The sequence below is a fragment of the Saccostrea echinata genome, unplaced genomic scaffold, assembly GCF_033153115.1.
Source record: "Saccostrea echinata isolate AGI-Se365-2 ecotype Australia unplaced genomic scaffold, CSIRO_AGI_Sech_v1 ptg000024l, whole genome shotgun sequence".
Taxonomy (NCBI): Eukaryota; Metazoa; Mollusca; class Bivalvia; order Ostreida; family Ostreidae; genus Saccostrea; species Saccostrea echinata.
Genome location: NW_026889773.1, coordinates 335395 through 350329, shown reverse-complemented (window position 1 = coordinate 350329; position 14935 = coordinate 335395). Strand labels below are relative to the sequence as shown.

Genomic DNA, 14935 nt, shown 5'->3' with positions numbered 1-14935 from the left:
TCTCATCAACTCGAAAATAATCGATTATAGTAATGGCATCAATTTGTTTTTCTACAAAAAAAATCTGAAATAAAAGAAAATATCAGCGGATAAGACATCAGACGAGGGAAAAGATATGGGTCTCCTATACACGCGCATCTGATCATTGCACGTCGGCATTCTGAATGACACATCGACTTTTTCCCTTATAATAATTTCCAAAGGTCCATCATTTTTTTTAGAGAAGGCTTGTAATGAAGGAAGCGTCTTTTCACAAAAAAACTATGAGGGTTCTTTTGATTTCAAGTATCCTAATTAAAAGTAGATTTTGTAAAAGACGTAAAGTATAGATCAATATAATCATCAAAATCATCACTGTTTGACATCATGTATTCATATATAATCTTTCCATAACATTAAATACATTTTAAAAGCCCTAGCCATCGTCCATTTATTTATGCACGTTTGTGTACATCGATAACCTGTCCCACTTTCATGCTGATATGGATACTTTTTGCGCCTCTATCGTTGAAGAGCTACAATCTCGAAAATTGCGTATTGATCAGACATGGGAAGTATTGGAAGTATATCTATGAACAATGAATTTTTTCATTATCTTATAGAAAATTCGGGTATTGAGATGATGTCCGTAAACTATATTCAGATTTCACTCGCAAAGTAATTATCATAAATTTAATTAAAAGTCTTCTTTCATTTTTGACAAACAACCATAAAATAGCGGTGATGGTTACCGTTGGTGGATCTAAGTTATAGTCAGTTTGTAAAGAAACTGACAACAAACAATCATTTGGGCGGCATCGGTGTTGTATCTAGTGTGACAATAATGAGATATTTTGGAAATAAACGACATACTTATTCATTTAAACTCCATATATAGAATAAGGATATGTTGAACAATTGTCAAATTTTAAAAACAGAAATAAAAAAAAAAATTTTACTGAATCCTCTTCCGTTCTTGTGTCAGCTTAAAGTGGAGTGTCCAGCAGTAGAATTAGCAACAGTTTTCTCATTAAGTAGTAGTCGCCGCGTGGCGAAGTGGTAAATTCTTATAACTTACATGATGATAGACTAGTAAGTACCGCTTGTGCACGTGAACAGCGCCCACAGTGAGGAAATGACCACATTGGAACTGCGATAGTTGAGAAAAACTGCGCGGATTTAGAGAAAGCCCCCCCCCCCCTTCCAACGAGAAAGGGTGAGAGATATGGAATCCAGTATGTAAATCTAAATGTCCTTTAATGGTAGACATCATCAGTTACGTTTTAGGGTACACGTACTGCGTGTATAAAAATATTTTGAATTTCCAATTTAAATTGTTTTCCATGGCTTTCATTACTTTAATTTGGAAGCAAATCTTTTCTTTCCTAGTAACACTAAAATGGATGCTTAAACTTAGAAATATATTTAAATATACATGCAGTATAACCCCACTCCCCCCCCCCCCCCAATCATGCATTGCTTGGAACCTGCACGATTAAAAACTTAATCTAACCCAAGGTCTACCTTCCTTTCAAGCATCATAAGCTATATAATTTATAGAATTTAACAGTAAAAATGAAACTGTAAACATTCGTCAACCGTCAATGATTGGGAACTAAGTGGCTTTGTTCATTTCTGAGACGTGCTTTCTCTGATATCTGCGCCCAAGAGAAATTAATTGAAGGTCATCATAATGATCACGATGCAGTCTAACTAAAAAATTTTCTATGCTTTATTATTTATTATGTAAAGCATTATGTTACAAATAAGAGAACGATTAAGCCAATTTAACATAGATTACAATGGCTTTTAAGATGATTTTATGATGAATAAAAAAAAAACATAATTATGCCATCACAAAGCAGGAAAGAAACTTTTGTGTATTCAAGTGACGGACTCTCAGCTGTTTTTAAAAAGCTAACCTTGTTTATTTATAAGTATAGATATATTACGTTTGGAGGTGAAAACCAATTCCGTTTTAGAAAATAAAGTAATGATTTTGGTTGAATAATATTCTTTAGTGTATCATGTCTAAATATTTCAAAGGTGTTCTGATAGCAAGATGTTAAGGCGAAATTTCGATGCTACAGGGAAATCGGCAAAATAACTGAGATAACTCTTGCATCGCAAAATTTCATAAAACGACCGTCTATTATCTAAGAAAAATACTATTGAAAATATTTTTTACCGTATGATACTCAATATGTTCATGTCTATGTCTCATATGACCTTTACGACTCAGACCAAAATTAATGTTATCAAAGTACCGAAATGATTTATAATGTGTGAAGTAAAATTGTGTAGAATATTTTTTTTCCATGGAATATTGACTCAATATCTTCACTTAACTGTTATCATGACATTTTAATTATTTATTCTTCACAGATATCATCTCAGGAACAAGGACCATCAACGAAAGAAAAGCAACCCTTGAAGAGAAAAATGCAGCAAGGATGATTCGTCGCTGGAGAAAAAATCATCCTTTGTCCATTGCCAAATGCCACAACCCATTGACAGGGGCTCAGGAAAAACGTATTATGGTTGATGGTAAAATGGTTTTAAAGTTAAGTGAAATCAATTTCGCGACAAAACAGGCATTCGAGGAAAGTAAAGGCGCGGGTTCACGAAAAATTCGACATCGTTTAAAATCTGTATTCAGCGGCGTAACACATCGGAAGGTGCAAACGTCTCTTAAATCTCTTCCCGAGAAGCAGTCAGTCAATCCAATTTTCGATAATGTTGCTCCTCTAAAACCCATTCGTGCGACTTCGATACAAGAACGCCACCAAATCGACTTAGTTGACATGTCGCGACACACGGAATTTTATGACGGTAGAGAGTACAAGTATATTTTGTCGGTTTTAGACGTTTTCAGTCGTTACATATGGCTTCGCCCGCTCAACTCGAAAGAAAGCACGGAAATTGCAGACGCGTTGGAGTCCATATATCAAAGCGAAGGACCGCCGAAAATCATACAATGCGATAATGGTCGAGAATTTCATGGTGCGGTAACCCGATTGACCGAGGTATTAGGTTGTCAAATTATCAACAGCAGACCGTATTATCCGCAAAGTCAAGGGAAAATTGAATCGTCGCATAAATCCTGGAAATCAAAGCTTAAGTACGACCTACTAAAAACAAGCGATTCGAACTGGGTTCGCGATTTATCCAAATACGCGATGTTGCGCAATGAGGAGTATCACTCTTCTTTAAAGGCGTTTCCATTTTACGTATATCACGGACGGGAATCTAATCGTGTGCGTAAGTCTACTCGTCTTGGGCCAACCGTTTCAAATCACGTTTCTAGGGAGTTGAAAAAGCAATCCGCTGTTCGCAAGGCAGCCTTGCTGGCATCGAAAAAACGCGAAAAAACCATGATAAAGCACCATTTCAAAAAACATCAAGTTAGTGTCTATAGTGTGGGCGACGAAGTGTTCGTAAAATCTCAAACTCGGAAAAACTACAATAAAGCTAGGCCCCGTTTTGAAAGAGGAAAAATAATCGACACGAAACACAACGCGTTCTCTTACAAAATCAGGTTTTCCAGTGGGGTGTCGCGTTGGATAAATGTACAAAATATAGCTGCAATTTCACGTTCCGAAGAACTGTTAAAAAGACAAAAACGTCATCGATTAAGGCTTGATCCGTTGTGCGAATGTAACAATGATAAATGCTCTCGAAAATCGGATCCGAACTGTGTACACAAACTAAATAAATTTTGTTGCCGCGAAAGCAAAGTTCCTTGTTCACTGCCTTCCCACAATTTCCCGCATATATCGGATTTCTATCTTTCTGATAATTTAATAAACCAACTTAAAGGACCGAGCCTCTCGAGAACCGATACAGCCCATGACGATTTGGTTCGAAATGCGCTTGAACGAGATTTAATTCCTGTTGGGAACATTCCTAAAGACGGTAGCTGTCTCTTTCATTCAGTTGCACAATCGCTTTCTAATCATTTACAAATCGACCTTAATCAGCAAGATATTCGAAATGTCGTGGTAAACTGGCTCTCCGAAAACCCCGAAACACCAGCAGGCGACCGCTTTTCACACTTCGTACCTAATTTAGACTGGGATACCTATTTAGAGGGCATACTAGGTACCGAATGGGGCGACCACATCTGCATCACGGCCATCGCGAACGCATTTAATATTGCAGTAGGTATCGTGTCGAGCTCCCAGTCAGACTTAAATTACATTTTGCCTTTTGATCGACAAAATAAGGAACATCTTTTACACATTTATTTAGGTCATGAATTCGAGTTTCATTTTATTAGGTTAGAACCGATACCTGGCATGCAGGCAGATATTTGTTTTAATGAAGTTAATTTTCATACTGTAAATACTATGTGTATTCCAAACAGGGATCTCAACTCAAACCAAAACAGCACAGATAATAACGATGTTCACAGTAATGATTTTTCTTACCATTCGTTTCAGGAAGTTCAAATTGAGCCTCAGCTAACAGATTATTCTAGTGATTCGGTTCTCCACCTTCACCTATCCACTAACGAAAGTTCGTTATCCCCTCCGGTCAGCCATCTTGATAAAGAGCCTCTGGGTTCATTTCCTGACAGTGTATCATTTCGGACTGAAAATGAACACATCGAAGCCCCTGTTCCGCCAGCATTTGAGACACCGACATTACAGCGCTTTTCCCCAACAGCAATCTTCGAGACAAACAATCTAAGCTCCACAGAGAAAGACAGGTTATCTCCCCCAAGTCTAAATTCATCATTTTATTTATCTCCACCTTCTCTAACTCCTATTACAGATATGATAAAGGATTCAAAGTCAGAGGAACAGCCACCAGTATTATCACCTGTTCGCTTGAGGTCTAACGTGCGACCCCCTAAGAAGTTCACACCCAGTGATTATGTCAGGGCACGTAAGCAAATTTTTCCCGAAACAGAAAATGTAAACCGAAAGCAATTCACCGATTTACCTTACTTCATTCAGCGCAATATTTTGTCTCTTGTAATATACAAAAATTTCAACATGTTTTTGACTTTAATAAGGGTTTCAACACACTTCAAGCATTTGCTAGGCACCCTTCATAATTTGTGTCCTAAAATTTACTTAAATGAAAATGTCATGTTTTTATTGGAAGGTAAATCTGTGTTCCCAGAGGGCGTAAGGCACAACTGGTCTCTTCGTCAGTTGGGTCGAGTGTCAGGTTCGGGTAGTGGCGTCATGATGGAATTACGGAATGTATTGCGACCGATTTCTTCCCGATGGATTAATGGTTACATCGAGATACTGGCAACAGCAATCGCCGGATGGTACTATATTGTCGATTATAAATTTAAAAAATAACGGATAAAACGTGCAAATCTTTCCGCATAAACGCGTTCAATATCGTGCTTATTGCCCTCATAATTTATAAACTCTGTCAGTATATGGTGGTATGGCCTTTTCCCTCTGATTAGGCTTCCAGTTGGAGCCACCATTCGCGCCAAATGCATAACGTAATGCTAAAATGTGGTACGGCCTGTCTCCTTACGAGCTGGTTTCCAGTTGGAGCCACATTTCGCGGAAATATAGGTAAACGTGTAACAGAAGAAAAATATTTATTTATTTATTTATTTATTTATTTATTGAACTATTGTATTTATATTAAAAAAAAAAGAAAAAAAAAAGACTCTTAACAGGAGATGCCTCCACGTGGCAAGAGTTGGGCAACAGTTTTACTGGCAGAAATCTCCTAGAATATGCTTCCTGGTACAGGTAATTAAAAAACTTATTCAGAGAATTTGTGTCCTTAAAGAAAAAAGAAGAGCAATTACACCCCAAGAACAACTAGGCGATTAACATTGCTAGAAAACAAATGCAAAGAATAAATGACCACAAATACGTGTATATATTCACGTTCGATATTGTTAAAAAAAATTGCACATTACATGGTGTCTATTTAGCCCTTAACTAAACAGTTCTAATAAATGTAATTAGAAAATCAAGTCCGCCGACAACCTGTATTTCCACATGCTCCTAGTGCGACGCGACTTCTAATTAATACAAACGGGGAGTAACTTTAAAACTGTGAGTGTGATCGATGCCAACAAATTTCCAATTTTCTTCTGAAAAGAAAACAAAACTACTAGATTTAAAAAAAAAAAAAAAAAAAAAAGAAACAGAGCTGGACACTTTGAAAGCCTCCACAAAATTAAATTGGCAGAAAGCTTCTGGAATACGCTTTCTAGTACTTGTAAAATTATTATTTTTTATTTGTTCGTTTGATCTCGGGATCAAGCACGTATTAGCAGTTCTTTTTTCTGTCTTAACTCATTGAAGTTTAAATTTCATACTTGTTTTCATCAACACACCCATCCCTTTTCCGAACAAAATGTTATGAACATTTCAAATTTGTTTAATATTCAGGCACGTATTTTTAATGCACAGTGATTTCTGTAAATATTTCTTTAATCAAAAAAACAAAACAAAACAAAACAAAACAAACAAACAACAAACTCAGTTTCATGTAAACTATGCACGTTTTTTGGAGCACTGTCATTATCGATATTGGGCCTCACTATCTCATTAGCTTTTTATCAAGTGACCAATTTTTCTCTCTCTATCCCCACCCTTTCATTCCAGACATCGATAACTTCTTTTAACAAATATTTATTCAATGCAATTCATAATGTTTAGAAGTCAGCGAAATGATAATTCGCTGCAATGTTTCATAACACAGCATATATTTGTATTGCGTGTCGATAAAAAGTCGGGGGGGGGGGGGTGTTATCTAATAGATGTTAAACCAATTTAAATTTTTACATTATTTTTTATTTTTGGATCAATTTTTAATTCTCTACGTAGAGGAGTAAACATTACCGCTACAATGCCTCTTCCATTAGCCAGCGCCTCATACGTACAGAAAAATGTACACGTACATGCATAATATACGTATTCCATGCTCACTTAAAAGTAAAAGGACTTTTATTTGGTAAGGTTTTTTCAACACTTTATTATTTTAAATCCTTAACAATTTTCTAAAAGACACATTTCTGAGCGCTTTTTCCTTCACATCTCCACACATTGGAATTTTTGAATGTCTTATAGTATTTCGATTTTCGATAACAAACTGAATTAAATAGATTTCAAATTTAATTGTTATTCGACTGCATTGTAAATTATATAAATATAGGGCTCAATTTCTGAGTCATCGATGGCAGATTCGTGTATGTAGCGGTAATGAGAGTTAATCGTCTTATTGATAAGATGTAGAGGTAATGAGTAAATTTTTTAACAGTGAAGCGGTTATTTTGTACTCACAGCATACTTAACGATGAGTATATTTAAGCATTACTAATTAATAACTAATTTCCCATTAATAAGAGTCCCGATAATTGATTTCAAAGCCCAAATGGTATAACTTTAAAAATTAAATTTTTTAATCATACGTAATAGCTATTTTTAATTTGACAACTGCATTTTTAATCATAAGTTGAGGGAGTGAGGTGATAATTATTTAATTTCATAATTTGCCTCGAGTTTGTTATAACTATGAACTTTGCAATTTTATTTTATAGCCACCATGAGAGTCGCCTTATTCGGTTCCTCCTACGTGAAGCGAGCTTCAAACTTTACAGACTTTGTTATGCCATTTGAAGTAGGGTGGTTTGGAGTTGGTGGCATGACAGCCTCTCTACCCTGTCCAAATCTCATCTCCAAGATGTTGAGGTACAGACCAGACATCGTTGTCGTGTGTTTAGGGGGAAACGACATTTCCAGTGGAGCCGAGCCGTCTACAGTCATTGGCTGTCTGACAAGCCTTTTCCACCAAATTAAAGTCTTAAGTCCCCGGCAACCTGAGATTTTCTTCACAGAGATTGTCTCTAGGGGAAATTTTCGAATTTCTATGCAACGAGAGGAGTTTGACACAAGACGGAGGACTGTCAACAATAAGATGAAGAAAATCCTTGGCAGAACCTACATCAGAATAGACGTCAAATTACCCAGACATTACCTTCCCGATGAAACACACTTCAACGAGGCGGGAATGGTCCTCTTCATGCTTTCAATAAGCAAAGCAGTCAAGAGTCGCTCCTATGAGTAGGAAATAAACGGCCCTTTTAAGGGCCATTCAATTATTCGAAAAGATACCTCTGAATACAGGCGTAGAAACATCGCAGTTGGCATACCTATCAATTTTACCGAAATTTTCAGTAAATGAAAAATACACGTAATACCTATAAAAAATACACATTTTTATAGTATTACGTATCATTCATACTTCCTTGAAATTTCGGTACAATTGATAGGTACGCCAACTCCTGTTATAAGACTTGTCATAACTTGCGCAAAACCCTGTAATTTGGTAAACAAGAAACATATTGACCCAAGCGTCAAAAATCGGCCGCAGACCAGTTGTTTCTTTTATGAGGCAACAAACTGAAATTGCTTGATCTGTTATTAATAAAATTTATCATATATTAATCTATAAATATATCCCGGTGACATAAAACTGCATGCGACATTGCAGGCGCGGATTTTATTTCAATAACCGGTTTTTCTTCATGCATAATTATAAAAAGCCTCTCACGGAACATTTACTTTAGTAAAACACAACAAATATTTGGGATCTCTCTCTCTCTCTCTTTCTCATATATCCAAAGGAGGATGTTGAAACCCCCCACAACCCCATCTGATCCGCAACTGCATTTCTTCTCCTTGGCGGGAAAATGCTTGGCACATTGTAAAACGCGCTTTATCCTTGTCTGCTGAAGTAAAAATGTCGTTATATTCTGTCTTTTGAGAAATTCAAATTTTATCATATTTTAAAAAAAAAAAAAAAAAAAAAAAAAAAAAACCATAGGAAATGTATATATACACGTCATTTTAAAAAAAGATACAATAAATCCAACATTTGTAGATATTTCAAGCAACATACCATTGGATTCTCAAATATATATTTTAGCGAAATTTAATAACAAATATCCATTAATCGTTCGAAAATAATATAGTTCAATAAATCATTCATTTATTTTCTTTAATGCGTAATCATTTATTGAAATCTTTTGTAGCCAAGTCATAAAATAAACCGTTATTATTATTTTTTTTTTTAGACAGACAAAAAATTTAATTTTCATACACCGGTATAGTATCTATATATTGTATTTTGAAAAAAAAAAAAAAAAACTACTGAGTATTATTTCCTTCGTTTCTTAAAAAAACCAATGCCGTTCAGCGTCTGTAAAGTATATAGATATAAATATAAACAATAAACGTTCTTATATATTTCTGCAACAGCTGCAATATTAATTCTTAAACTAGCACTAACAAACAAAAAAAGCATTTTATTGTTTAAAAATATTCAAAGCTTGTACATGCACCTGTGCAAACATAGAAATAGTATATCCAATTTTCAGTATCAACACGAGATTGTGAACATAATAACAATATACAGTATAAGAAAAGTTGTTTTTTATTCGTTTATAAAATTGGCGGATATTTCTGAAGGCAGACATTATTACAAGTGTTGTTAAAGAAACATATATTTTATTGCACGAAAAGACATATCAAGAAAAAGGCTGGATATTAGGGCGACACACAGAAATGATAATAATAAAATATAACGTTATTTTCAATCTTGGACGGACGTTTTGTAAGGGCGGACATAGTGTGACGATTTTTTCGGATGAAAGGCGGACATTTCGTGGCGGCGGACATAGTGTGACGATTTTTTTGGAAAAAAGGCGGACATTTCGTGACGGCGGACATAACGTGACGATTTTTCTGAAAAAGAGGCGGACATTTCGTGACGGCGGACATAATGTGACGGCGGACAAAACGTGACTCAACAATGAGTCAAAAATGAGATACTTAGCCCCCTCCATTTCCCGGATTTTATACAGGTATAAACTTTCATGTAATTTAATTTAGTCATTGAATATTTTTCAAGAATTAGACGAATTGTATGCTGTTAAGGGGTTGAGATGATGAAAACCTCAGTGCATGTATGACGTAATGAACATTCGAAATTTGCAACCCACATAATTATATTGAGTGCAAAAATTAAAATTTTACATGCATTTAAGCAGATTCTCTTTCGCATCCCCCAAAATCATGTAACAACCACTATTATAATGAGGTATATTATTATCACATTTTATTCCATGCCTTTATATAATAAATACAGCATAGTTAATAAATCAAAACTGCACTATGTGAATACTTGGCTTATATAGTTGCAGACTCACATCCCTAATCTCCTCCCTTCCTCCAAACATTTTGAATCTGCCGTAAAGCAGAGAGAGATCTAGAAGGAGAGAGATGTTGGTCAATTGGTGACAAACGATGGAGAAAAAAAACCCTCCCACCTTCTCTATTCTTCGAAGATATAAATTGAATTATTATGTTAATTCAATGTTAATTAACGAAATGCCTAGCAAAATAGGTGTCTCATTCCTCCTAGTTAGTCTTTTAGAGTAGGCTTTCAAATCCCCCTCACCGCGGAAAACTGGCTCTAAAGTAGGATTCTCCCAAGAAAAAAATGACTATAGAGTTGTAGGATTTTCTCCACTGAAATAACTAGAATGGTATAGGAATTCCTACACTGGATTCAGTTTGCCACTCCTTCAACCTATTAAAATATTCATCTAACCAAAAGCGCATTATTGGCTAATTGAAATTTTAAAAATGCCACCTACAAATAATTTCGCTTTAAAAGTTCAATATTTTTTTTCTATTTTGTTTTTGATCAATCAGAGAGTTTAATTATTTTAGTCACTATATCTTCGAAGTTCTAATAGCTATTAAATGAATTTATCACACTTCATTTATGAAATCAATGTTATTGTAACATGATATCGACATATATACAATAATGTTGATAACAATAATTGATTTATTGTCTTTCCTAGAGTTTTTTTTTATTTAAATAAGTAAATGGGTTCCTATTACATGTAACTGAATGCCTGTAGGAACCTATCTATATTTGCAATTAAGAATAGAATTTTAAAATAGATATTTCCGATATATATATATATATATATATATATATATATATATATATATATATATATATATATATATATATATATATATATATATATATATATATATATTCTCCTTGCACTTGGCGTCATAAATTTCTCTCTCTTTCTCTCTTTGTCAAAGAATGGTATGTTTTTCTAGAGTTGCAGGCATGCTTTTGAAGCTTTCCTGGGACGAGCTTACGGCATATCATAGGGAGGAGAGAGATGGGGGGGGGGGCAACGAAGCTATCCTATCTTAGGAGACTTCCTTATCTTTGCCTTAACTTCAAGACGACGATGTGCTTATCCTAAGACATATCTAAATGATATCAGAAGCGCTGGTGCCAGGAAAACAGCTAGAATATATTGAATTTACAGAGCTTATATAATTTAATCCAATAGTTTTTGTAAAAATATTAATTTCTTTTATGAATTAAATCAATTAAGTAGACACTGTGCCGTGTCACTGTATATGTATGCATTTAACCGTACAAATGGAAAAGAGAAAGTGATAAATGAAAATACATTTATTAATTGATGAATGAAACATGTAGCAGGTTAAAACGTTCATAAGCGTGACTACGGCGCGGATGCAGACGGGCACTACCTCCAACCTTTCTACAGAGAGGAGGGGGGGGGGGTCTGTTACATCTGGGGACGAACAACCACAAGAAGTGGCATTTTGAAAATAAATCTTATTACTAATCTCAATTGTTCCTTATATGTGAATTATAAATATATCACAATGTTATAATGTTAATTTTTATTGTTATTCAAAAAGGGAATGCTTCAATTTTTTTTTCAAATTGACTTATCCATTAATATAAATATGTTTTAAAAAATTGCATATAGATTTTCTTTTCTGTTTTTTTTAATTTTATTTCTCTATTAGATCTATTACAGCTCAATACATGAAAACGGGATAAGAATGGACAAACCTGATAAAAAATTTGAAATGAAAATCGAGGAATAGCGATTATTTATAAAATTTCTGAAACATTTTATTATTACCAATACATATCAAGCGCGGATACAGGCATTTTCCGGAGGGGGAAGGAGGGTACAGAGCCGCGCACTCAAAAAAAAAAAAGAAGACTCAGACATTATTGTCAAGCAAGGATAAAAAACCATAAACTTATCCATACCTTATATAGCTATTTCGTTTTGGAGGGGGAGGGGGTGTTAAATCGCTTTGCCTTTATAGAAATACAGAAGATGTATTAATGTATGTGACTTTCTATGCCATTGTAACAGGGGTCCGTGTTTTCTAGAGGGATTGGGTTTACTATTAATATCATTTCAACAACTCTAAAAATCCCAAGGGGACCGGATCCCATGACCACGCCCCCCCCCTCCCCAATTACGACATCTTAACTAAAGATATTCCTAAGATGCTTTTGTTTTACATCCAAAGACGTATCTTAAGATAGTCCTAAGATATGTACAAAGAATGCTGCTGGTTCTGAGTTGGTTGGGGAAAAGCCGCATATGATTTGGTGATAGAAAGCGAATTCGTGTCGGACGTCTGAGAAAAATTGATTGAAATTCTAGCTTGAAGTTAATTTTCAATCCAAATTTGCTTTTCTCATACGCTTGATGCAGAAGACAAGTAATAATTTCAATTTCCGAATAGTTTGAATTTAATTCAGATTAGAAACTTCTATCCAATCTATTCTTTTAAAGAAATCATCAATATCTTTTAGGGCACGACAATTTTCATTCTATTGGGGGGGGGGGGAGGGGGTAATTAAAAGGGGGACGCTGGCAGATTTTGGAAATAAAGAATCTGTTCTTGAAAATACATGTATAAAAAATCTCTCCTCCAGTGACCGAAATCAGTGGTATTAAGCCGATATCAGTGCCAGTAGGTACGCATACATGTATCCTCAGATGTCGAAAAGCTCCACAGCTTCGAGAGTTTACATCTATAGATATACTTATATATCCCTTCAATCTGTTGGTGAATTAAAATGATTTGAAGATATATACATATAGTCTTTAAACCTATAAAGCAGAGAGAAATTTGCAACATATACCTTTATACAATACATTAAATCAAGCGCTCAAAATCTGAATAATCACCAAAGAAAACCCAAAATTTCAAGAAAAAAAATATGGGTCACAATGTAATTAAATATTGGGACTTTATCAAAGATTTAAGCATACACTTCGATATTGTGGTAGGTGAAATAATGTACGGTCGAATCTCCAAATATGTTACGGCTCCTCGAATATATCTGTTTTTGCATCTCTTCGTAGCATACAAAAATGTATATAATTATTATTTTTGCCTCATTTCTAAACTGTTTTTACAATGTATGGATTATTTCCGTACTGTATAAGGTGGAGACCGGTCCTTAGGATAAGACCGTATAAACCGAAGTCCCTTGTCGCAGTAGATGCTGGCACGAAAAAGATCTCTCTCTGCTCAAAAGCCGCAAGTGTCGAGTACAGGTCTAAATTTGCAGCCCCCCACCAGCAAGTGTTGGCGTCTCAATATGATTGAAACATTCTCGAAGGGACGTTAAACAACTAAGCAAACAAACAAACAAACATTTTTATACATTGTATTTACCGGTACATGTAAAAGTATATGTATTCTTTCTCTACATAAGATTTGGATTTGGATTCATCTGTCTTTTGCAGATACACCTGTATGCATGGTGTTATTTAATCTGAGACACCCCCCCCCCCCAACAAACACACGCTTTCCACACTTTTCTGTGGTAGCGTTGAACCGCTTGCACCGTATTGTACAGAATATATTTCGTGCAGAAAAGAAAATGAGAGTATTACACCACCCCCCTCCCCCTCCTTTCTCAGTTTTAAGAATTTAAGTTTTGTAAAATAGTCAACAGCCTATTTCCCTTTATTGCTTGTAAACATTTTGCTTTTTTAACATTTGAAAAAAAATCCTGAAATCCTGACCAATCCCGATCAAAATTACCACAAAATAAATAAGATGAAATTATTGCCTTATTTAATTATTTACCACTAAGAAATATTTATTTATCAAGTTCAATTACTTTTTAACGCGTATTACACCTTAACAAACTTGTATTTCTTCTGAAAATATTATCTATTATCAATTATTATAAAATTCTGGTTGGGATCAGTTTAATTTCGATCGGGATCGGCTAAAATTTGTAAAAAATAATTTCTCTAAAATTTCGCTATTTCGTTTCAATTTCTTTTTCAAATATGATTGTCTAACATATCCTTTGTAGCTGTGACTTGTTTTTTGAATATATTATCCATATGTTTTGAAAATATTCACAAATAATGTACTTTTTCGAAAAAAAACTTTTAGTAAAAAAATTAAAATGTCTATCTGGCTTTTCTTCACATATTTTATGAGATATTTATATTATGCATTCATTAACAACAGATTTTTAACTATAAAGCATCTTATTTGCAAATAAAACATTTTTTTTCCATTTTCTATGAAAAATTGGAGAAAATTCTTATAAAATAATTAAGAGCTAGGCCTTTCAATGCTGAAACCATGACTTAAGGAAGCTCTAAACACTGCACACTAAAGAGTTCTATTTGTAGGGTAGTTTTATTGGGTGATTTGCTCTTAGAAGAAAAATAGTATAAATGGGAATCTACAGTTAATGACATAATTTCTTATGAATTAAAGTATTCTTAATGTTATGTTAGACCAAGATTAAGTAATTGAATACATTATTTCCATTCATTTTCCTGGTGCAAGTAAAAAACAGTGATTTCTGTTCACAAATAGTTCATTGTCTTTGAACATTTTTTCTGCAGAAATAAGGCAGGTACCCTATGTTGAAAATGAACTTGATACACTGAATATGTGCACCTTTATATGATATATTTTTCTCAAAGCCCAAAAAGCATTTTTCATTAGTGTTTAGAGCTTCCTTAACATGGATGCCTTAAGACCAATGGAATTAAATTTTGGTGTGGCATTCCTCCTTAAGGAAGTAATTATGGGTCCAGTTCCTAATG

The 14935-nt window shown here is 34.5% G+C and overlaps 1 protein-coding gene across 1 annotated transcript; it reads left to right on the top strand.

The window, feature by feature from the left end:
* Positions 1-4286: 4286 nt before the first annotated feature.
* On the top strand, positions 4287-5309 carry LOC133191777 (uncharacterized). Its single transcript, XM_061327514.1, has one exon. The coding sequence runs from the start codon at positions 4329-4331 to the stop codon at positions 5295-5297; it is 969 nt and encodes a 322-aa protein (XP_061183498.1). The 5' UTR covers positions 4287-4328; the 3' UTR covers positions 5298-5309.
* The last annotated feature ends 9626 nt before the right edge of the window (positions 5310-14935 follow it).